The 24723-nt window shown below is 37.1% G+C and overlaps 1 protein-coding gene and 1 pseudogene across 3 annotated transcripts in view; one reads left to right on the top strand and one right to left on the bottom strand.

Annotated features, from left to right (window-relative positions):
• The window catches only part of LOC129765802 (aminopeptidase N), a 77048-nt gene that overhangs the window by 6783 nt on the left and 45542 nt on the right, over positions 1 to 24723 (top strand). For 2 of the 3 annotated variants that reach the window (XM_055766236.1, XM_055766239.1), the window contains 2 exons: positions 5541 to 5608; positions 15999 to 16031. In XM_055766236.1, the coding sequence (XP_055622211.1) occupies positions 5563 to 5608; positions 15999 to 16031 (79 nt within the window). In that variant the 5' untranslated portion in view covers positions 5541 to 5562. The remainder of the gene's footprint in view (positions 1 to 5540; positions 5609 to 15998; positions 16032 to 24723) is intronic. The other variant, XM_055766248.1, reaches the window with a different exon arrangement.
• On the bottom strand, positions 13669 to 13838 carry LOC129763802 (U4 spliceosomal RNA; annotated as a pseudogene).

Genomic DNA, 24723 nt, shown 5'->3' on the forward strand with positions numbered 1-24723 from the left:
GTGCGATGAGCAAGAAGAAGAGGAAGGCAGGCTCAAGCCCTGCAAAAAACGAACGCATTGCCAGAGGCAATAAAATTTCGAGGTAAGCGTCATCTAATGATGCACGCGGGGTTGGTGCAGTGATAAGCGCTCGCACTGAACCGAGGCTTCGCGAATGTGACACCGCACCGAATAACAGCGAAGAAGGCGATTTCGGCGCGTCGGTCGAAAATGTAAACGCCCAGGCAGCAACCAAAATCAAGCTCTCCCCGCTGGTGGTGAAGGCGGTCGCTCTTGACAAACTCATCAGCGAATTCGCATCGATGGGTGTTACAGCAGAGTACAAGCTGTGTGGCATAATTCGGTCCTTTTCCAAGCAGTTAACATTGTTTATATTCCGTCTTCATAAGGGCTTAGTTTGTGCCTTTGAGAATGCATCAAAGCATTAAACTGACGTTATGGCGAAGCAGACGTTAAGCCAAAAAATTATTTGGGAATACTAAGCATCTTGAATATCTTACTGGAATGTTATAAGTTATTTGGGTTCGCGTGCCAGTCGCAAAACTGCCTTCAACTAGGATTGCATTTGCGCTAATATTGATCATAATGAAGCATTGCTACTCTTTTTGTTAATAACAACCTCGAAAGTTATTAACAAAAAGAGTTTATTTCTCTTGTTTAGTCATCAAGAAAGTAAATGTTCTGGAATTTTGTTTGTGATTAGGTTTCGCTTACCAGTAGCAAAACTTCCTCCACTAAGGGTGACAGCTGCGCTTCTCTCGAGCATGAGAAAGTAATGCAACTCTTTTCGAGGCCAGTAATATTAACAGAAGCGTTTCTTCTGAGAATTGCGTAAAATGATGAGAAATGTTTATATTGCTAGTAGTTTCAAGCCACCAATGTATGGCTCTGTAACGATATCTAGAGGTGCGATTCTTTTGAGGCAATACTAAATAACATATAGCATGATATTTGATACTTGCAAGTGTTGTCATTGTTGTTGTTTACATGCGGTGCCAAAGATATATTGATGTAGTTATGAGATATGGAATAATGGTGCTGGTGCAACATGTATACAATCGACTGTAGCCGAGTCTATGTCAATTTCGAAAAAGGCCACCGGAATAGCCTTCGAGGTAAATTCACAATGCATTAACATGAAATAAATTGCGACATACGATTGTTTTGCGAGGGCAAGAATGAATCATCAATCAATTATCGTCAACTGATTCTACAATGAAAAAATCATTTCAGAGATTATTCTACTAAGCAGTTGTTTCTAAAATTTCACAGCATTATAGAATAATATCCGAAGGTATAAACAAGCGACTTATATAAAATAACAGCGTAGTTCTACGTCAACAATGCGGTCGTATCTTGGACACAACCTCCTATAATTTTTTCTATTTATTATTTTATATTTTCCAAAGTATTCTATCTTTCTAATTTTGGTGGAAACAAACTCGACGATATATAGACGACGCAAATCTGATTGGCCGTTCTACAGTGATGATGTGTTATACGTACGTGAAAAAACCCTTTTTTATATACAGAGCAATTCCATGCCAAATCATCCGGCCACTGACCCGACTCTCTTCGAATGTTTTTAAACTTGGTACTTATGATGAAAAACCACTTAAAATCACAATTTTCATTATATTATGACCAATTTAAATTACGACTGATTTTACACTGTTAAAAAAATGTTAAAAAATCTTACTCAAAAATTTAATTTAATTTTGAAAACTTTTAAATCGCAAAACACCCCTCTTTCGATTTTTCTTTTTATATTTTTATTGAAAACCCCTTCTAATTTAGCAAAGTTTGTCGTATAGTGGTGCCGTGTCGGACTCACCAAAATGGAGATATAATTTTTTGAAAATTTATGAAATTCATCTATGATACTTTGTGAAAACGTAAACATTCGAGAAAAGTAATACGGAAAAAGAATATGCATACGATTGAACATGAAAAATTATATATAACGTTGTATCCTAGGACTAACCGTTCTCGAGATATAACCAATTTAAACTAATTAAAATATCAGAAACGGCATACTGTTGCTGCTCACTACGGCTGCGATTTCGATATTCTACTGAAACTGTTTTCATTATATGAAATTGGTTATATAACTATTAAATAGCGATACATGCACACGTGATACATGAGAGAGAGCAACGAATTCATTTCGAGAGGAGTCACTTCAAAATGCAATGAAGTCCATTCGAAGCGGAAGAATGAAATGAGATAGTCGAGTTGTAGAGGGAGATAGCGACCAAACGCCGGGCTGACTATTCAGGCATGTTGACGAAGAAACTGCATGAAGAAGCCAAAAGTCATTTCTAATTGAATACGAAGGGGAATTTCTTCATAGCCCGCTAACTATCCTCAGTTGAATATGACTATGCCGAGTCCTGATAGGGAATAGGGCATCGGGAATAGGGAATAGGGAATAGGGAATAGGGAATAGGGAATAGGGAATAGGGAATAGGGAATAGGGAATAGGGAATAGGGAATAGGCAATAGGGAATAGGGAATAGGGAATAGGGAATAGGGAATAGGGAATAGGGAATAGGAAATAGGGAATAGCCAATTGAATACGAAGTGGAATTTTTTTATAGCCCGCTAACTATCCTCAGTTGAATATGACTATGCCGAGTCCTGATAGGGAATGGGAATAGGGAATAGGGAATAGGGAATAGGGAATAGGGAATAGGGAATAGGGAATAGGGAATAGGGAATAGGGAATAGGGAATAGGGAATAGGGAATAAGGAATATGGAATAGGGAATAGGGAATAGGGAATAGGGAATAGGGAATAGGGAATAGGGAATAGGAAATAGGAAATAGGAAAAAGGGAATAGGGAATAGGAAATAGGGAATAGGGGATAGGCTATTCAGGCATGTTGAAGGAGAAATCGCGTGAAGAAGCCACTAGTCATTTCTAATTGAATACGAAGTGGAATTTCTTTATAGCCCGCTAACTATCCTCAGTTGAATATGACTATGCCGAGTCCTGATAGGGAATGGGGAAAAAAGAATATGGAATAGGAAATAGGGAATAGGGAATAGGAAATAGGGAATAGGGAATAGGAAATAGGGAATAGGGAATAGGAAATAGGGAATAGGGAATAGGAAATAGGGAATAGGGAATAGGGAATAGGAAATAGGAAATAGGGAATAGGGAATAGGGAATAGGGAATAGGGAATAGGGAATAGGGAATAGGGAATAGGGAATAGAAAATAGGGAATAGGGAATAGGGAATAGGGAATATGGAATAGGGAATAGGGAATAGGGAATAGGGAATAGGGAATAGGGAATAGGGAATAAGGAATAGGGAATAGGGAATAGGAAATAGGGAATAGGAAATAGGGAATAGGGAATAGGGAATAGGGAATAGGAAATAGGGAATAGGGAATAGGGAATAGGGAATAGGGAATAGGGAATAGGGAATAAATAATAGGGAATAGGAAATAGGGAATAGTGAATAGGGAATAGGGAATAGGGAATAGGAAATAGGGAATAGGGAATAGGGAATAGGAAATAGGGAATAGGGAATAGGAAATAGGGAATAGGGAATAGGGAATAGGGAATAGGGAATAGAAAATAGGGAATAGGGAATAGGGAATAGGGAATAGGGAATAGGGAATAGGGAATAGGGAATAGGGAATAGGGAATAGGGAATAAGGAATAGGGAATAGGAAATAGGGAATAGGAAATAGGGAATAGGGAATAAGGAATAGGGAATAGGGAATAGGGAATAGGGACTAGGGAATAAGGAATAGGGAATAGGGAATAGGGAATAGGGAGTAAGGAATAGGGAATAGGGAATAGGGAATAGGGAATAGGGAATAGGGAATAGGGAATAAGGAATAGGGAATAGGAAATAGGGAATAGTGAATAGGGAATAGGGAATAGGGAATAGGGAATAGGAAATAGGGAATAGGGAATATGGAATAGGGAATAGGGAATAGGGAATAGGGAATAGGGAATAGGGAATAGGGAATAGAAAATAGGGAATAGGGAATAGGGAATAGGGAATAGGGAATAGGGAATATGGAATAGGGAATAGGGAATAGGGAATAGGGAATAGGGAATAGGGAATAGGGAATAGGGAATAGGGAATAGGGAATAGGGAATAGGGAATAGGAAATAGGGAATAGGAAATAGGGAATAGGAAATAGGGAATAGGGAATAGGGAATAGGAAATAGGGAATAGGGAATAGGGAATAGGGAATAGGGAATATGGAATAGGGAATAGGGAATAGGGAATAGGGAATAGGGAATAGGGAATAGGGAATAGGGAATAGGGAATAGGGAATAGGGAATAGGGAATAGGGAATAAGGAATAGGGAATAGGAAATAGGGAATAGGGAATAGGGAATAGGGAATAGGGAATAGTGAATAGGGAATAGGGAATAGGGAATAGGGAATAGGAAATAGGGAATAGTGAATAGGGAATATGGAATAGGGAATAGGGAATAGGTAATAAGATAGGGAATAGAAAATAGGGAATAGGGAATAGGGAATAAGGAATAGGGAATAGGGAATAGGGAGTAAGGAATAGGGAATAGGGAATAGGGAATAGGGAATAGGGAATAGGGAATAGGAAATAGGGAATAGTGAATAGGGAATAGGGAATAGGGAATAGGAAATAGGGAATAGGGAATAGGGAATAGGGAATAGGAAATAGGGAATAGGGAATAGGGAATAGGGAATATGGAATAGGGAATAGGGAATAGGAAATAGGGAATAGGAAATAGGGAATAGGAAATAGGGAATAGGGAATAGGGAATAGGGAATAGGGAATAGGGAATAGGGAATAGAAAATAGGGAATAGGGAATAGGGAATAGGGAATAGGGAATAGGGAATAGGGAATATGGAATAGGGAATAGGGAATAGGGAATAGGGAATAGGGAATAAGGAATAGGGAATAGGAAATAGGGAATAGTGAATAGGGAATAGGGAATAGGGAATAGGAAATAGGGAATAGGGAATAGGAAATAGGGAATAGGGAATAGGGAATAAGGAATAGGGAATAGGGAATAGGGAATAAGGAATAGGGAACAGGGAATAGGGAATAGGGAGTAAGGAATAGGGAATAGGGAATAGGGAATAGGGAATAGGAAATGAGAAAAAGAGAATAGGGAATATAATATTATTTGCGTCACGAATTACAAAAAAAAAACAAAAAAAACTCCGAAAGATAACATTCGTTTAATCCAGGTAAACTCGCTGTCTATTTCTGACAGAATCATCCGTCCTAGATTAGCTGAACATAGATGCAAGAGCAGATTCACGAAGAGATGTTCATTCATCCACAGAAATAAATAAAGTGAAGCGTTTGCCGTTTACTCGGAAGCGCAAGGAGTTCTGCAAAAGTGTTTTGTGGTCCGAAAAGTAAAATTTTTAGTTTTTAGTTTAGATTAAAGCGCGGCCGAGAAAAACAGAGCATGAAAAAACGTCACTTGCAAGCTACTATAAAGCACGTAGATGATAAGGCGTGAGACCGTTTTATATTTGTAATTGGAATGATACTCACAATTTTTTTTATTTTCAGGAAAACATAAAAAAGTGGAAAAATGAAATCACACAACGATATGGACGTTGGCGGATACATAAACGAAGGTATTTGGAACAGTACGAATTTCAATAGATAACAGAATCAACTAGTAATGTTTCTCATCCCCCACACTAACGTTATCAAACAGCATTTCCTAACCCTAACCCAACGTGTCGTACGCTAATCTTATCTTTATGTCAACAACAGTGTGACCTTGATTATGCCGATTCTGAGTTATGGTATTTATGATTCATTCACAAACAATCGCTCATCTATGCAAGCAGAATTACGTTTACGATGTACCTCTATCAGCCTGCGATAATATGAGTCGAAAAGTTTATTGCACCTGTAATTTCTCATTCCCAGAATTCGATCTGATATTGTGTGAAACTATAGCAAATGAATATTTAGAAGGTCAAAGCGATTGGCCACCCATGGCGGTTCCAACTGCCGGTAGCAAAATAATTCAACCTCGATATCCTCCAATATCATTACGATACAACCAAACACGCAGCAGCAAACGAAGACAAATGTCCATCCGAGAGGGGGGAGAGAAAGATCAACGACACAATCAGTTAGTATAAAAACTAGGAATGGCAGGTTTCAAGAATAATTGATTGCGTGCGCGGGGAAACAGAATTAGATTCACGTTCCAATCAAGCGAAGATGTATTTCGCAGCATCGCGTGCAATCACAGAGAATCAGACGCGGAGCGATCGTACCGGTTCATGTTATCTTGAGTGTCAATATGTTACTGAAAAGTACAACTATACAGAGCGGAATCAATCTCCGCTCAATGATCTAAGGTCATGGGAGTGGGATAACGGATTGGACGAAGCGATAAGACAAATAGGAAGCTGGACCAGCGAACCACCCGATGTCAATACTCCATTTTCGGGGTCTAACCACGCATCAAGATAGCGAAAACATTAATCAGTTGAAACATAATCGGCACAAACGAAGAAACAAAAAAACTTGGTTGCCTCAGCGCGGGTCTGGCGCCAAGGTGAAAAAAGCGAATGATTAGACGTTGTCGGAAACCTTTCATGTTAAGGCTGCGCGCAAGAGAAGTGTGACAACGATATATAATGCTACCTGTGCCTGTAAGAAGCAAGAAGCAGCAACAAAAATTGCTTTTTGATAAGACACACACACACACAACACACAGATATGATTTATGGGAGTCATTTGTATGCTTTGTGGCCTTTCAAGGTCTCGGACCAAAAACGGAAATAGATTGATGGGGTGCTTGATGTGTCTCTGAAGTGTCCAATAGAGGCAGCAATGTGTAGAGAAACGTGGAACAACAGCTTATGTTTTATTATTGGATAGACGAAGTTCATGCTCTGTTATTTTGTTGCTGAGTTAATTAAATTTGAGCAGCTTTTCATTGATTGTAACAGCTGTTAATCATTGTTATAGCTGCCTCTGTCCAATCTGGAAACCATGTTTTAGACACATTGGAAACTTGCGTCACAGCCGGGAATGATTTCACAGAATTTTTTTTTTTAAATAATTGTAATAAACTGGATAAGTTGGCTGATTTGGCAAGAAAAAAACTCAATTAAAACTACAAGTCGAACAATGGTGTGTTATTTACGGCTCAATTATAATATTGCTTTGCTTGACTTTGGAATCAACCTGTATCGGGCAAAGTTATGTTTCGTTCCACACCAATCTGTATGTTTTGCAGGAAAATATGAAAAAAAATTCGGCGAAATTCAACCCTTCATAACGAAGACAAGTTTGTGCGATTTTTTTTCGTCAATCAATCAGAACAGAGCACAGGATCTCTTGTGAAGGAGCGAAAAAAGATTGAATTTCCCAAGCTTTTGCTGCGAAAAATCTACGAATTCGCCTTGCTTTGACAGTTGCCTCTGTCCACATCAGAAAGTTGGATAGAACAATCAGAAAGACAATCAAGATGGGTGCAACAAAATATAAAAAATCGCTCAGCTTCACATCGATGAAACGATATAAGCAATATTAAAGTTTGCTACAGGATACTAAATAATTTTCGGAATTTCTATTTATACTCTACTGAATTTTCTAATAGAGGAACTGGTACAAATTCGGTACCCCGTGGGTAATTTGGTACCCACCCGGATCTCCGGTGGTAATGAGCGCACCCTGGTGGTGAATAAAAAAAAGTGTTCTAGTAATGTAGTAACAAACGTCAGATGCCAAAAACCCAAAATATCTGTGTTTTAAAAAAAAAGATCAAGTTTTGTTGTTTTTGAAATCTCGAAAATTTTTCATGTGCGTCATTTGAAAAATCATCAAAAATCGAATAGTGAACCGATTTTAAATATTAAAGCTGATTTGGATCAAGAAATTGATGTTCTTCAACGAATTCGAGTAAGTGTATCGAGATTTTAATCACAAAATTCATAGATTTCATTCCAAAGTGATTCGGCATGCGAGTAATTTGGCACCCCAATGTAAACATAGTGGTGATGATACACTATGCTAAGTGCCCATGCAGCAAAATTTTACTTTACTTTACTTTTTTAGTTAGAAATAAATCGAGATGAAAAAATCGTTTTTTTGTCCCTCTTTGTTTTGTAAAATTGCATCCTTTTTCTTCAAAGTTGAGTTAATTCTCGTAAGATAGTGTACTTCGCTTCTATTTTGTATGAAAATGTCAAAAAATACATTTTTCAGAGATTTCAGGACGATTATTTTAATTTGAAAAAAATTTAAAAATGGGGTGCCAAATTTATACCCAGGCATCTCGGGTACTCGAATTTGAGTTGTTTCACTTCTATGCTCAAAGCTCCGAGCCAAATCAAAATTTTTGAAATCGGTTTGCGGGAAAATATTCGCAATAGCTGACGTAATATGAAGAAATTCCGAGCATTGGCCAAGAGCTAAGTTCGAGTTCGAGATATACTTGAACTCACATTTTTTAAGTAGTATGAATTTGTTTCACCAATCTCGTACATCTTGCTTTCGTAAGGACGAAAACATTTCGCAAAAACCAATTTTGATCTAGAGGCGAATGAACTGCAAAGTTTAAAGCCTCTTAAAAACAAAGAAAGAAGAAGAAGAAGAAAAAACCAATTTTGCACCTGAAAAATCGCTCATTCTAAAACAAACATTACTTGACGGTCCTGTCTTCTTTACCTTATGATACGGGTTGGAAGCAATACGTAACCGAAAATATAATGCATAGTAACCGAGACGGAGGATAGAAGATGGGAAAATTTACTTGAATGTCTCATCGAATAACTTTGAAAAAGGATATGCAGAATCTAATCACATATTTGCAAAAAATATTCTTCGCATTACAATCATCATTTTAAAAAACAGAACGTGACATGAACTTTTTTTTTTAATTTTTTCTCTGATAATTACGGTACTGAACATTTCATTCTTCTAAGACTTGAACGCAAGCGGAAAACTTTCAGTCTCAATCGCATGCGGAGTTATGCAGAATAAATCAAAATTATTTTGCGAGTGTATTTTGCTCCAAACAAAAAATCTTGCAACTTTTGTTTCTTCTGTAAAATGTTTCTCCGATCAAAGGAACAAGCGATTTTGTGACTCGGACTTTGTTTATTTACGCGTTTGGTCGAGTCCGTATTTCAACCAAGAAAGATTAACCTTCTGCAAAAATCTTCCATTACATTGTGACGTTAAGTTTCTGCTACACGCTGCTAAGAGACGAAGGTATAGAAAAGTCAGGAAACATTTATTAGAAATATTAAAATTCTTTCCGGGTTTAAAATAGTTATATTGCCACGATTTGAAGAGTTTTTTTTTCTTTCTAAAAAGAGATTAAAATTGTATTGAAATTGAATTGTGATCAAGTTTAGTACACCTCAATAATACTGGAATTTCGCTAGCATTAATTTATGATAAAATGTAGTTCCTCCATTTTTAATTATTATTTTTACTTTCAATAACAATTTGTTTCCTGTGTACTGGATTAATATAAGAAAAGTAAGGTAACATAAACAAAATCTGTGACGTCAAATCTTCCCACCTTAAATTTTCCATCTCGTATAGTAGCTCCATCACGTTACAGCCAGAAAGCATATGTTAGTTATGTTTACAACCAATGTCCTGGAAAAAAGGTAATGGAGATGGTCGAATTTCGAGCGACATAGCATGCGCTGCCATAACTATTTCGCAAATAGTGACGTCAGTCGTTGTGTTTATCTTTGATTACCCACCGCATCCATGTGAAAATGCTATTTTCAGGAAGTAATTTATCAATTAAAAACGTAAATTTTTGTAGAGCTCCCGCTGAACATGAGACTAATGTGATAGCGTGCAGTGTATATTTGTGAAATCACGTCAAACAAGATGGATAAAAGTGATATTTACATGTGCCATTTTGTTGTGAAAATGTTACTGCTTTCGAGAACTAAGCATACGAATTGCGGATACTCTTCCAAGAGTATCCGCATTCGGTACTTCTAAAATTACGACACAACAGAACCTTGGGCGTCAGGCGGTCTCCCTCTTCCTCTCCCTCGGCTTGTGGTGTTCTACGAGTGCATTGGCTTCCAAAATTGACCAATCTTTGAGAATGATATCCAGCGAATTCGAGAAAAAATTCTGCACCACTCTTAAGTCTTCATTTTGTGATTCAGGTCTTATTGAAGTATTTATTTTACATGCCATGTTGGAACCACAAAAATCCCTTACCATGATCTAGTATGGATTTTGACGATGTTCGTCGACTGCAGAGGTGCATGGAGCTTCTATGAAATAGTACCTGTCGTTGTATCAATACTACGCCTGTTCTACGGGTTAAACCGTTTCCACTGCGGCACGGCGGAGAAGTTTGCGGCACCTTTGGTTCCGAACAATTGTGTCTATGTCCTTGAAGCATTGATCTCTTTGTAGATTCTAGGACTTGATGAGCATTCTTGGATCAACGAAATTGCATCAAAATGTGTGTATGAAAAAGAATTAAGTACTCCAAAACACTTGAATGCCTATGGTTTATGACCAACTTCTTCCAAAATGATCTAGATGATGCCAATGACGAGCTTCGCTCTGGACGCTGATGAAAACATTCAAACAGCGAAGGGAACAGTGTTGGAAAAAGTTGAATCGCTATCAGAGAAGTTGTGGAAGATATTGGAATATCGGCTAGCTCGTACCTAATTTTGACCAGAAGAAGATGAAGAGATCCTGATTCGGTCAAAAAGGTTAATTGGAGGTATATGGTTATGTTGTTGGAACCAAAGCTCAATTTTTCCAGTGAAAGAGTCCAGGAGAACAAGACCGATAAAATCACGTAACTCAAAATCCAGAGGTCTGATTAAAATATGATGTTTGACAAAGTTGTTGGAAAATCAACAGACTATTTGGGAAATTGTTATTTCTTTCAATTTAATATAATTAAAATCTTGTTCGTTAAATATTAGAAAATGCATACTGCTGCTGGACTTTACGACTAAGGTTTCAAAATAGTATAGAAATTTCACGAACATTGTTTTCACTACAAAACATGGTTTTAACTCGAGAACGGTCGATCCTAGGATAAAACGTTATATATAGTTTCCCATGTAGAATCGCATGTATTTAGATTCCATTTTTCATGTTGCTTTTCTTACATGGTAACTATTTCACAAAGTATTGAAATTTCAAAAATTCTTATTTTTATTTCACATCGCTTTTCACTATAGTCTTCTTGTACCAGTGCTTCAATACAAAATTTAATGTAAGTCAAACGTAGACCAACGATCAAGTTTTCTACCGAATACTGCCCATCAACTTCAGCACAGGCTAATTTGCGATGACTTTGGTCACCTTTTTCCAGTCTGTTGCGAAGTTTACGATGGAATCTGCTGACTTCACATGTTTTTTTCAAATGGTCCCAGGATGACCTGCAGATCAGTTTGCAGATCGATTTATGGAAAGGCAAGATCACACCTTTAAGAGGATTAAATCAGGTTTTTGTATCCTCAAACCCTAGAATCATCATTCAAATTACCGTATGTGAAGAAATCAATGATTTTCTATTCATTTACGGGCATATCACACGAGAAAATCATGAAAAACATAGATTGATTATTTTCACCCCCGAAGCTTTGAAGTTTTGAAATTTTTCGCTGATTTTTTTCCAATTTAACGCTAAAGGATTTTTTTAACAAAACTTTCCATAACGTCTTGTGGCTTTGGCACCAGTGCTGGTTTATTAAAAAAATGGGTATAAATTTAACAAATAATTTCGGAAATATTCAAATTTGATCAATGATCAGTGATCAATTTGCCGCTGGTTTACGGTACTAATAAAATGACGTAAGTAATTACTACGTTGAGACGGTGAAGTTCCTCTGGGAACGTTAGTGCCATTTAAGAAGTTTGTGCATAGCGAACCTACGAATACTCATCAGGCAACCCCTCGATTGATTATGGTTTGACATTTGGAAATGCTATAATCTCGCATTGAAGGCATTCCACCAATCAACAGGGAACTATTTTAATTTTATATTTTTGGTTTAGCTGAAACTTTATCAACTTGTTCGGCGCTAGGTACGATACCATTTTATGGCATCATTTTTTTAAATGCAATCACGGCTAATTTTTGAAAAGGGCTGTTGGATTTATTCCAACGGGATTCCAAAATTATAATTCTCCGCAGCGGAAATGAATTAAATACACTTGATCCGTTTAGTCAAATGGAGAATATAATTTTCCTGTTGAATTACAGAGTTATGTTGGTATTAATGATATATATAATAATAATAATAATAGTAATATAATATAATATAATAATAGTAATAGTAAATGTACTACAATTCGCATGAACCTAAAGAAGCACAAAAATAGTGATTGTTGCAGCATTGGTGATAATAACAGTATATAATTCATATTTACAATAATGATGATATTTCATTCATGGTAATAATAATTTCATGACGATAATTCATTCATTGTCCTCCGGGTAATTGTTTTTCTCTCTATGGACTTAATCCATTCATTCGATCAAATCATTGATTAAACTGGCCGTTTCTCATTCGATTTACTTCCTATGCGTTGTTTGTTTCTCAATGATAATTATGTTACTCACGTTTAATTCCCCTTCGATATTTCTCGTGTTCAGTTCTAGAAAAAAAAAAAATTAAAATATGGTTCAAAAATGGAATATCTCAAAAACTACATTTTTTCAAAATCTAATGTTTGGCACAATAAAGCCCATATTGTCTCCAACAACCGATTTTCCGCAATCGCACGCAATCTTCACCGAGGTGGTTATCTCTATCAAAAAATCCACAAGAAGAAGAAAGAATTTTATTATGAATTGTTATATAATTATTTATATTGTATCATCTTCAAAAAAAAAATTATAGGGTTTTTATGCCTTTTTGAGAAAGAAAATTTGCATAGTTCTACTCACAAGGGCTTTTCTCTATTTATAAACACGGCTCATTGATGCTTAACGTTGCTGAGCCAGTTGACAATAAATAAATTAAAAAAAAAGGTTTTCGTTTGATCCTGAGCCAATGAAAAATGAACTTTTCATAGAATTTCAAAATTTGCAAAATTTTTTTTCACAAAAAATTCTAACTCAAAAACTATGATACCTACAAAATTTTCGTCAAAGGATAACAAGTAGGGAATTGTTTGAATTTTCTTTAAAAAAATGAAATTATTTTTTTTCGAAAAAACATTTTCATAAATTCTCAAAAAATTATATGAATAGCCCTTACAACTTTTACTTACACTTTTACAGGGAAAAAGCCACCACCTTTTTATAATTTCTTTGAAAAAATTACAATTAATACTTATTTTGTTTAAAGTCAACATAGCGATAAAGTGTATACGATAAAGAATTAGATCTTGTTAAAATATGAACTTTTGTCGAAGACATCAACTTTCCATCTTTTATAGTTTCTGGAATATGGAATATATATTTTGTATAGAGACTCCTGAAAATGTGTTACTCGTAAAATTTTTGTGTGTAAATTATCGCGTTTGTGTTTCTAAATAGGAAAAAGTTTGCAGAATATGTCAATCGCGATAATCGAATGTTACGAATAAAATATTCATAGGAATTTTTCAAAGAAAACATGAAAAAGTTGTTGTTGGGAAAACTTTTTCCCTGTAGCAGTGATCTGCTTCCGATGTATGGATGACTTGTTGATAACTGTGTGAGCAGTTCATATATATTTCTTTCAGAATTAAAAACTATGGATGGGTTATACCTGTGATATAACCGCAAGGTTGACGAAGGACTGCCGTTGGCTTAGTAATTATTTGTGTTTTTTCAATTAGCAATAATCGCACTTCGAATGTTCCTCATTGGGTACGATATCGCCGCTGCGCAAAGCTATTGATTAAACTAGTGAATGAATGAAACAATTTACGAATTCAATTGCAAACAAATCCCAATTTAGGTCAATACATGCATTATGGTAGCGGTTATCGCAAAACGCATTCTGGATTGTAAAAATGCATGGGGGTATAAAAAGCACTGCCGAGATCTGGTATGCCGATTTTCCCAACTTATTGGTTTCGGAATCTGTGTTCAACAAACGAGTACAAAAGCATCTATTTTTCCATGTTGATTTCTCCAGGCTCCATGGTTTTAAAGTCTGTGTTAGGGAAACATTCCGATTTGCAAAAATGCAAACGAGTACAAAAGGACCCGCTGCTTGTATCTATTTTGCAATGCCGATTTCCCCAGGCTCCATGGTTTTGAAGTCTGTGTTAGGGAAACATTCCGATTTGCAAAAGCGCAAACGAGTTCCGGCGTAACGCTTTCGTTTTCGAAACTTTGATTTTACACCCCGGTATAGAAATGAAAGACGTAGTCCTACGTCAAAAAAGACGGGTGGGTAATGTCGGGGACATAAGCGAAGAGACGTAGGACTACAACAAGGGCTGTAAATTTAAATAACTTCTCGAATATCCGAGTAGTTTTTCTGTACCTATTAGCAAAATTACATCTCCAACGCTCCCAAAAACATCATTTCCAAACAAATAATTCACGCTCAACTTTTCAATGGGACTTGTAGGTTTTGATTGATTCACTCCATCGACATCCTCTTGCTTCGCGGTTAGAAAATGAATGATGTTTTCGGAAAACAACTGCCAAATTGATTTAGTTCGTCTGGCGGTAGAATCACAAGGGGAGTGGCTTACAATATAATTATTTGTTTGTATCCAAATTAAATTCCACTGTTACTCTGGTTGCTCCTTTTGGTCGGACCCAATTGAGGGGCACAAATTGGACCAATCGAAACGAGGTATATAGTGCGTTTGGACAATGCTTGACATTTCACAGTTATTCAATTGTTTATTGCAAGAAAAATAAAATGTTATTCATTATGACAGATGCGTACAAATATTACCTATCAATTGATGTAAAAATCTTTGCGATCTATTAAGAAATGCTCGAGTTAAAAGCGTTCGAAATCTTTCATTTTTCCTACATGTTCATTGCCTAGATTTTCATTTTACCCCCTATATATCCCGCTTAAACGTAGTCCTGCGTCAAAAGCCTATTTTTGAGAAGAATGAATTTGATTTTCAAAATATTTTTTTTCAATAACTTTTTTTAAGTTGTTTGACTTTTTTTTTACTGAAAACACAAATTATCTCCTACATTTCATTCTTCTACCAACATTTAGTAAGTTTCATATTTTCGAGTGAGAATTTTTTCGAAATTTCGAGTTTTTTAAATTTTTTTTTCTCAAAAAATATAAATATACAAAATGTTGGTCTGAAGAAGTAGAGAAGACCCCAAGGATCACCGTCAAGGTAATACAGGAAATTATACGCAGCCAGTTTCTGCCAGAAGTATTTGCAGGAGAATCGCAAAACATGGTTCGGAAACTTTGAAGGTTTTATTAAATAAAATTGATCCAAAAAAAAGCAACTTGTGTTTCAACAGGATAACAATCCTGAACATTCATCAAAGAGAACCAATTCGTTCTTCCGTTCATACCGTATCGAATCCATGGAATGACTGCACGGTGCCCGGATTTATACCCCTACAAGAATTTTTGGCGCACTTCTCGATGCCCGTGTCGATAAAACAAAGTGTTCTTCTAGGTTTCTCATTGATTCACAAATGGTTCACACGAAGAACACAATCAGTATGATCTCAAACGATACGACTATATTATTATCTACGTACACATGAAATATTTGAAAGAAATTGAAAATATTACTGTGGGCACGGTAATTTTAACGGTGACTATAGTTAATAATGGAAAATGATTGTAAATAATGAAGGAACAATGAATGCATTTTAGAAACCAATTTGATTATCTAGCATTGTTAGGTATTATGATCTAGCATACCCTCATAGCATAGAACAATTAAAATAAACATCTCCCTTTTTCTTTATTTTCTGTGAAGATTGCGCAATTTAAAATGTGTTCCACTTTCTACTCTTTTTAAAATGCTTACCCATGGATTCGTCGCCGGAATTTCGTTCCTATTCACTTCGCCGTCAAAACATAATATCAAATGAATAAACCACAGATGATGAATTGGAGCCGGTTATGGAAGACGAAGGTAATTGAGTTAAAGGTTGCATTTTTAGATGATTGCTTTTTCAGCCAAACCATCGGAGACGATTTGGTGGATGTTGTTGTATTAGATAGTTATGATTTGCGATTTTAGCTAGTAGACTTATAGTATACCGACGAAATTTCAGTGGCATAGTAAGCTAAGCTGGGAAACCGATGTTCTGACGTTTGATCGAATGCGTTAAATGATCAATATCTCAGGTTTCCGCTCTTAGCGGAAAGCTCTTACTTCCACATCTATTTTACGAAACGTGCCCAGGATAGTTATGAAAGGATAGTGCTCGACACATCTCCGCGGGAACCGCGTTGACAAAAGCGGGCCCGAATGGAACCGATCATTATCAGGAAATGTGCGCACTCCTTCGTTTGGGTGATCGCGCGGCAGAACCTTTTTCTCGCACACGGGCACTCATAACGTAAAGCGCATTGGCGTCGCGTCGACATTGGCATTCAGATGACGCACACCCATTATGTTCGTCTTGTGCATCGTATGCAGAAATTAAATGATTATTTTTCACGCGATGCGTTTTCTGCCAACCCAAGGGAAAAAAACCCCGAGAACCAAGAAGAAGCAACAAACAAGTTTTTGTGGTCCCGATGCGAGGAGGGTTAAGACTCCTTCGCTTGGGAGTTGAATTGAATGATTTTTTGTTCCCAAGTTGGGCTGCTTTATTGAGATGAGCGAGTGAAAGGAATTTTATATACTCCCTGCGTCTAAATCGAGGGCCTCAATACTGTTTTTTTTTGTTCGGGGCCTTTTTAACTCGTTCGCATTTGGACGTAATCTAATAATCAACCGAATGAATTCGAAAAAGAAAATGCTTGCTGCAGCGGTGCTTCTGTGCCAAAAATGATGATGTAATGCCCACGTTGCCTCGTCAGTGTACACAATTTTATGAAAAGGAGGACAATTAGTCTATTCTTATTATCTGCAACGTTTCAAACAAACAAACCAGCTCGTAAACATAAGCGGAGCGGACTCGAATGTCCATCTGTTCAGCTCAGGAATCTTAAAGGGGAAGAGCTAGAGAAAGAGGCATTGATTCGGTTTAGTGGTTTGTCGCAGCTCAGCCAGAAGCCGAACAAATATTTATGCGTTTTTATCTTCTGTAGAATATTGATTTTCAAACTCGGAATTTAATAGTTTACAGCACTGACCACAAAACTATCTTCCGTTATTTGAACCGTGTGGTCTGGATGTGGCTAGTGAATAGTTTCGAATGGCAATCGCAAACGGCAAATCATGTTGACATCGAACGGACTTGCATATCTATTATACGCCTACGTACAGTGTTGGCCATAACATTATACACTGTCACATGTATCGTTTATATTATTATTGAATTGCGTCGAGTTGTTCTGAAGCTGTTTTTTTTAATGAAAGACGACCTTCTTGTAGCGTGATAATACGTTATTTTTGAATAGAATACTGGCAAACGTTCTATGAATGAAACAGTATTCGACTGCTTTTGGCAATTGAATGATTTCTACAATTGTGATTATCAAAAATGTCCATTTCTAAAATAATATTTTTCTGGATTACATTTCTCAATAACTTTCATTTAGCACACACATTCATTTGTGTGAAGAACATCCAACATTTAATGACAAACCGTGCGAAAAAAAATCGAAAACGACGAACTGCTAGTCGCGAGAACGTTCCAGGTTCACGTTTATGCTTCATTTTTATACTTAGAAAGGATAATATTCTCACGTATTTGGGCAAAAGCACCAGTGGGTATGAATCCTGGTTGCGTGGTTGCATGATTGTGTAAACTAGCCTTACAATCCAGAACCGAGATCCGGTTTGGCATCGTTTGAACTTTTTTTTGGGAACAATTCCAAGCTGACGTTCAGTCTGAGAGGAAGACAGGTATGCTCCATCCCGAGTAACATTTCAAAACTCTTGGAAAAGGTGCTTCAATGTGTTCTATGCATCCTTCAGTAAACGAAAGAGCAACTATTTTCATTGTGAAAGGATTTCGAATATGTGCATACTAATCGAATTGGAAATGCTCTCTAAAATTTGTTTGATTTGCATTACAAGCTCCGCCCGTTGGCAAATTCTTACAAGACAAGACCGTAAAAGTGGAATTTGCTTTTATTAACCAGTCTTGCTCTTGCCAGCGAAATATCAACATCACTTTGGAGGGTCGATAGTGTGTCGTGCTGTGGGGCGAAAGCTTTTATCAACAAGAATATTTAATGCATTTAATGCAATTATTGAAGATTACTGATGAAGGTTTTATTTCTTGAGAAATGTAGTGAGAGTATATATCTATGACTCTCGACCGTTGGTTCAATACGAAAAGCTTCTTACAATTTTCAATTACTAATGGGTAACCATCTGGGTTGTCAATAATATTTTTTCAATGAACTAGAAGAGTGGTTTTGAAAAAAAAACTAGAAGAAAACTGGAACCTGTAAAACCATTTTTTTAATAAGATCGACTTTGATTCATCAAAAATTGATTCTTTACCCATTCCAATAGAAATGGAGGAATAAAATCTCTATCAGAACTTCGTGTAGCATTTATATGTAGTTTAGAAAATGATTTTTTTTTCTTCCTGTATTATAGTGATCTCCAATATTTTTGGCTGGTTCGAGGATCTTCCCATCTAGAACAGTGGTACTCAACTTTTTTTTTCAGAGGGATCACGAACACATGATAGACATGATGTCTTGGGCCGAAAAAAAATAAAGAAAGAAAGGTTGTGTCCAAGGCACGATCGCATTGTTAACGTAGGACTACGAAATTATAAACGGTGAGAGACAAACAAAAAATGAATCTCTTTTTACAATCTTTTGATAGCACTGAGAAAAACCGATGAATAAATGTAATAAGCGCCAATTTGAGCAGATTTTCAAATGACCTCTCAAAGCAAACATGTACTGTTGATTGGTCGCCATCCAGAGCGGCACATAAACACTAAACTTACTGTATTTTCAAATAGTTTTCAGTAACTCTTAAAAAAATACAATCAACCACTCCAAAAACACATTCAAAACAGCCACAGAAAATCCAAACCGAATCGAATGTGAAGTGGGATGGCTGTGGAATAAATTCTCACCATCAGTTTTTCACCGAAGAACGCAGCTCTTACCGCTAAAATACCTTTTTCTTCAGCTTTTGGGTCAATAAGTAACAAACATCACTCATGCACTTTTTGTCTCTCGAAAGTGATTGTCATACCATTTCGTTCAACCGGTAAGGTATAAACGCTCAAATCCTTGCACCCCACACCCCAAACGTAACACAAAAAATTTCAAACTTACACCCCAGTACAGATGCAGAAATGATGAGATGCAAAACTGCAGAAGCACTCTCCATCAGACGGCTCGAAAATCAGCGCGGTGCCTCCACCGAACAAAATTGCATCACTGTGTCCAATATCTATCTTCCATTGTTCCTTTGTACCGAACAAAACAACTGTGTTTGGCATCAGCATTGAGAAAGACTGCTGTCTGCTAGCTTGAGCGAGACTATGACTTAAATAATGATGATCATGATTTAAGCTATAAAGATTTTAAATTTTAACAGATTGATCACCTTTAGCCTTGGAGAAGTTCAATTTGGAAAACTGAACTAAACTTTCTCCCTTGAGAAAGGTCACTTGGAAAGCCTCGTTACCGTCTTCTTCTTCTTCTTCTTCTTCAATGTCACTAACGTTCCTAGAGGAACTTCGCCGTCTCAACGTAGTATTACTTGCGTCATTTTTATTAGTACTTAGTTGAGATTTCTATGCCAAATAACACGCCTTGAATGCATTCTGAGTGGCAAGCTCTAGAATACGCTTGATCACAGTGCAAGTCGGAGGAAATTTCTTTGACGAAAATTCCCCCGACCAGAACGAGAATCGAACCCGAACACCCGGCATGTTAGTTATGACGCTAACCACTCGGCCACGGGAGCACACTCTGAAAAAAGCCTCGTTTCCGTCTGGTCGCTAATTGGATGACTGGTGAAACGTAAATGCTGTGAAATCGCGAAAAGCTTGTTCATACTCGATAAATTGTAAACGGGCGCAGCTTGAATTGCAATATTTTTTCTATCCACATTGTCCGTACAACGAATACTACATTTGCTTAGTTTTTCGTTATTGTTACACATACAAAATTATTTGAAGTAAAGAAAAAACATCAGATGGGTCAACCAGAAGAGCTCGCCGGGCCATATGCGGCCCGCATGTTGTGTATGGTTGATCTAGAACCTCTAGAAAATTTAGTTTCATTTGGGTTAAACTTGTAAAATATCGTATCTAAAGTCTTGTCCAGTTAGAATCCGTACGGAAGAAATCATTTATATCTCGGAGATAGAATGACATACAAAAAAGAGTGATCAACCAAAAGAAAGATATATTCTTGCACTTTTACAAAAAAATGTCCTTAAAATTATTTTTCTTCATTTCTGATGAAACTTCTCACTTTTCTGGTGATTCCTCCCATCAAACGTTGCACAGCGGCAGTGTCGACCTCTGTGACCAGTTTTTTCCAGAATCTGGTCATCCCTGCAGCGTCCCGAGCCATTTTTCCGGTCTTCTTTAGCTTCCGCTTCATAATCGCCCAATATTTTTCAATTGGGCGGAATTGGGGGCAGTTTGGTGGGTTGAACTCCTTCTCGATAAAATCCACCCCGTTGTCGCGGTACCACTGGAGAACCTCCCGGCTATAGTGGCAACTCGCTAAGTCAGGCCAAAACTTAACGGGACCATTGTGTGCCTTTATGAAAGGAAACACACGCTCCTTCAGGCACTCTTCCTTGTACAATTTCGAATCCATGGTCTTTGTAGTGATGAAAACCGGCGTCTTCGCACCACAGGTGCATATACCCTGCCAGATCATCATCTTCTTGGCAAATTTGTCCATGAACATGAACTTGAATTTGGCGGGGACATCGCCTCGTGCCGTGGAAAGATAAAATTTTTGTCCCGGAAGTTGGCCGAAGTCCATTTTTACATAAGTTTCGTCATCCTGGAGCAGGCATCCATGGTACTTCGTTAGTACCTGATAATACAACTTACGAGCGCGAGTTTTCGTCACTAGACTCTGCTTCATCGTCCTATTTGGTTGCTTGATTGCTTTGTAGGAATGAAGTCCAGCTCGGTGAATGATTCGTCGAACGGTACTACGAGCGGCACCGTATTTCTGAGCGATATCATGTTCGGACAGTCCAGGGTTTGCTCTGACGGTTCTCAACACCTTCCAATTCAGCTGACGATCGTAGGTTCCGCTTCGACGCTTCTTTTGAACCGCCCGGTCCACGCTGTTCCGCTCGCGGAATCGTCTGAGCACATCACATACGGTAGTTTTAGCGATATCCAACTGTTTCGCGATCTTCGCACCCGACCACGTTGGATTGTCAACGTGGGTGTGCAAGATTAATTTTCTTCTTCTGTCTTCCATGTGGAATAACTCCGGACTTACGGCACGAAAAAATTTGAAACTTTTACCACCAGAAGAGGAAACATTTGTAAACAAACCGCTGTAAAAACTTTCTTGCAGCGGCCACTGACTGTGCCGCTGTAAAATGTGCAACGCGTACGGATTCTAACTGGACAAGACTTTATTGCTTTCTATCCATAAGATACTGATGGAAGATTGACGATTTTATGTGATTAATTGAGATCATTCAACAGTCATTCGGGCGTTTTCATCGTGATCGACTCTACGACGCTCCGTGCTGAATTTATTTTTCACCCTCACTTCACGGACTTCACGGCACATTCAAGTGACTCCCCCTAGACTGAATTCGTTCCTTTCTTATCATGTATGTATGTATCGATGTTTGAATTCACGGTTGGTAAACAATGGGGCCTTCCATTTATGGTGAAACTACTTTTAGGCAGCACACAACAAGTTTTCGTTTCACGTTATATGGACGTTCAAATAGGATTGTAACAACAAATTGCGCAACGAGGAACATGTCAGGGTGGAGTAGTAATGGTGAATTGAAGTCAAGTTGAATGAAGAGGCAGTTTTGTATTCATTCGTCACGTCAATTGGAATAACCTTTCTCTAGAATTGAATTGACTACAAATGAATAGACGAGCATCATAACAATCATAACTCAAAAACGACAAAAAAGGTCTCTCTGATTTTTAGATACATTATGTAAAAAACCTCAGCTTTCAAGAAAAAAATATAAAAAATAGCGCCTTTGGACCCAAGACCGTATAAACTAAAGAAAACAAATGCACTCAATAGTTACTAATACAAAGTTCAATTTTTCGCAACGATGGTATTTTTTAGAGAAGCTCATTGGGATTGATGTGATATGTATATCTTCAGAATCGATCCAGTAAATCCAGTGTTTAAAAATTCACTACACTATTCTGGTGAAAATTCACTTTGTGAGAGCACTACAAAAATAAACCAAATGAAAGAACTCTCTCGGACCGGCCAAGAAACTGCACTTTTCCTAACAAACCGCAAAAAAAAACTCAAACTGAATGCGGAGTAACCGAAAAAAAGTTGAAGGGTCTCAGCCTAGGGGCACGGACGTAAGTTTGACGTAGGACTGCGATTGTTCGGAATCATTCTTTTATGAAATTTTTTTCATCGTTCAGAAATCTGTTACTTTAACTCTTTTGATGCTCCAAAAGCTGGTCATGGACAGAGCCGTTTATTATATGGACTCATAACCGTGAAACGGGTTGTAACAAACAAAAAATATAACTTAGCTTTTGGCAGAAGGTTCAACTGTACAACTGAAAATGATGAATGAATGTGAATATGAATGTGAATAATGAATTTAGATGAAGTATATTGGATCGGTAAACAAAAAATGTTGTCATTGATTTCATTGAATATAAAGTTTCTGTAAACTGGAAGAAATGAAGAAATGTTGAAATACTTGCGATTTTGTGATACTTTGAGGCAAAGTACATATTAAATCACGGAGTAGATTTATTTTCAATGGATATCTATGGTATTGTGCGTTCTTTCCATTGAGAATAATGAGAATAAGTCATTATTAGTCTTATTCTTAGTCATCGGGAAGTATTACTTTTTCGGTAAAATAGTGTTATTTTGCAGACTGTATTTCATCTCACACAACCTGACACTGTGGGCCATGACAATATCACCTTGGTATCGCTGAAATCTACCAAATAAATGAAAAACTAATTTCTGTCATACAAATGCGAGACAAATTTCTGCATAACTCGAAAACTAATCAAGCAAATGGAGCCAAATTCGGGATGTGAAGGGGTACGAGAAATGTTTCTATGATGATATGACTCTCGTTCCTCCTCTGGGAACGAGAGGGGGTCCCATAATAATAATGCACATACTTCAACCAAACATGACAATTGAAAATTTTCGGAAAACTCTGAAGGAAAATGGGAAAATTCGAAAAATTCAATTAGCATGTGTTCTACAATTACATATTGACAAGCGTTGTTAGTCCAGTTGATGTTTGCGGTAACCAAATTGATCTTCGTTCGAAAGTGGAAATGGATTTTAATGTGAGAAAACGCACTCCTATATCGTCTTCTATCTATGTAAATGAAAATGGATCGCCGAATGCGTTGATATAAGAGCAAAACTCGAAAAAAGAATTGTCCGATTTAGGGCTGTCTTCATTCTATCATATTTTCTGTATCAAACATTTATTCCATGTAACGGAGAAACATGTTAATTGCAAGTGAATGAAAAATCTTGCACAAGAATTGTGTCTGGAAATAATCTGATATTGTAATGTCGAGTTCTGGGAGAAGTATTAAAATTTTAAAGTAAAAAGTCACAGGAGGGTTGTATCCGAGACACGACTGCATAGTTGACGTAGGATTCGGTTAGGCTATCTGTTGATTTTGGATATGTTTGAAGAAATTTGATAATCTTTGATAATGATTTGGTGGCCCTGAAAAGGGCCGTTTTATTTGGTTGTTGGGTATTGTTCGTTCACTCCACCAGGGTTTACCGAGTGATGATGACAGAAGGATGGTAAACAGTCGTTGGATGGTGCGTATCAGATAAAAGATACCGGAGTGGAGCGAGATATGATGAAAACCGTCCTCTGTGATCCTAGACGAGATGCCTCCTATGTTATGTAGGGATGAAATAAAGAAAAAAAGTTCACCCATGTAATATAAGATAATTACCAATACCGAACACAATTATAAATTTTTCTCATCAGTAAAAACATGTTACTCCAATATAGATAAAACATCAAAAGGTTCAAAAGGAAAAGGTAATTTTCTTTTATAACTTTTACTTTCCGAGTGTTTATTCAACTCAATGCGAATATTAATTAACATCACCTAATACTATAGCATATGGGAAATCACTTTTTCTAATATTTCTTCACTTTTCCAATTTTTCTCGCCATATAAACTTTTCTTGGGTGAAAATGAACACAACAAAACAGACAGCTTATACCAAATGGTTTTTATTTATGAAAAGTGAAATAAATCGTTACATATATCAAGTCATTTTCAACACAACTGCTACCATATACAATTTGAAATCAACGAAGCAACCAACATTAAAGTTCCAAATTTAAATTTTGTTTGCTAGAATTAATCGTATCACTCACTCACTTGCAATATAAAAATTCTCCCGACTTGCATATATTTGCAATGCCGATGGCACCTTGGTTTTGATGTCTCTGTTGAGGTCCCGCCACATGTGTCGTCAATTTCGATCAATCAGAAGTGGGAATTTCCGTTAAGATAAGG

This window comes from Toxorhynchites rutilus, chromosome 1 (assembly GCF_029784135.1).
Source record: "Toxorhynchites rutilus septentrionalis strain SRP chromosome 1, ASM2978413v1, whole genome shotgun sequence".
NCBI lineage: Eukaryota > Metazoa > Arthropoda > Insecta > Diptera > Culicidae > Toxorhynchites > Toxorhynchites rutilus.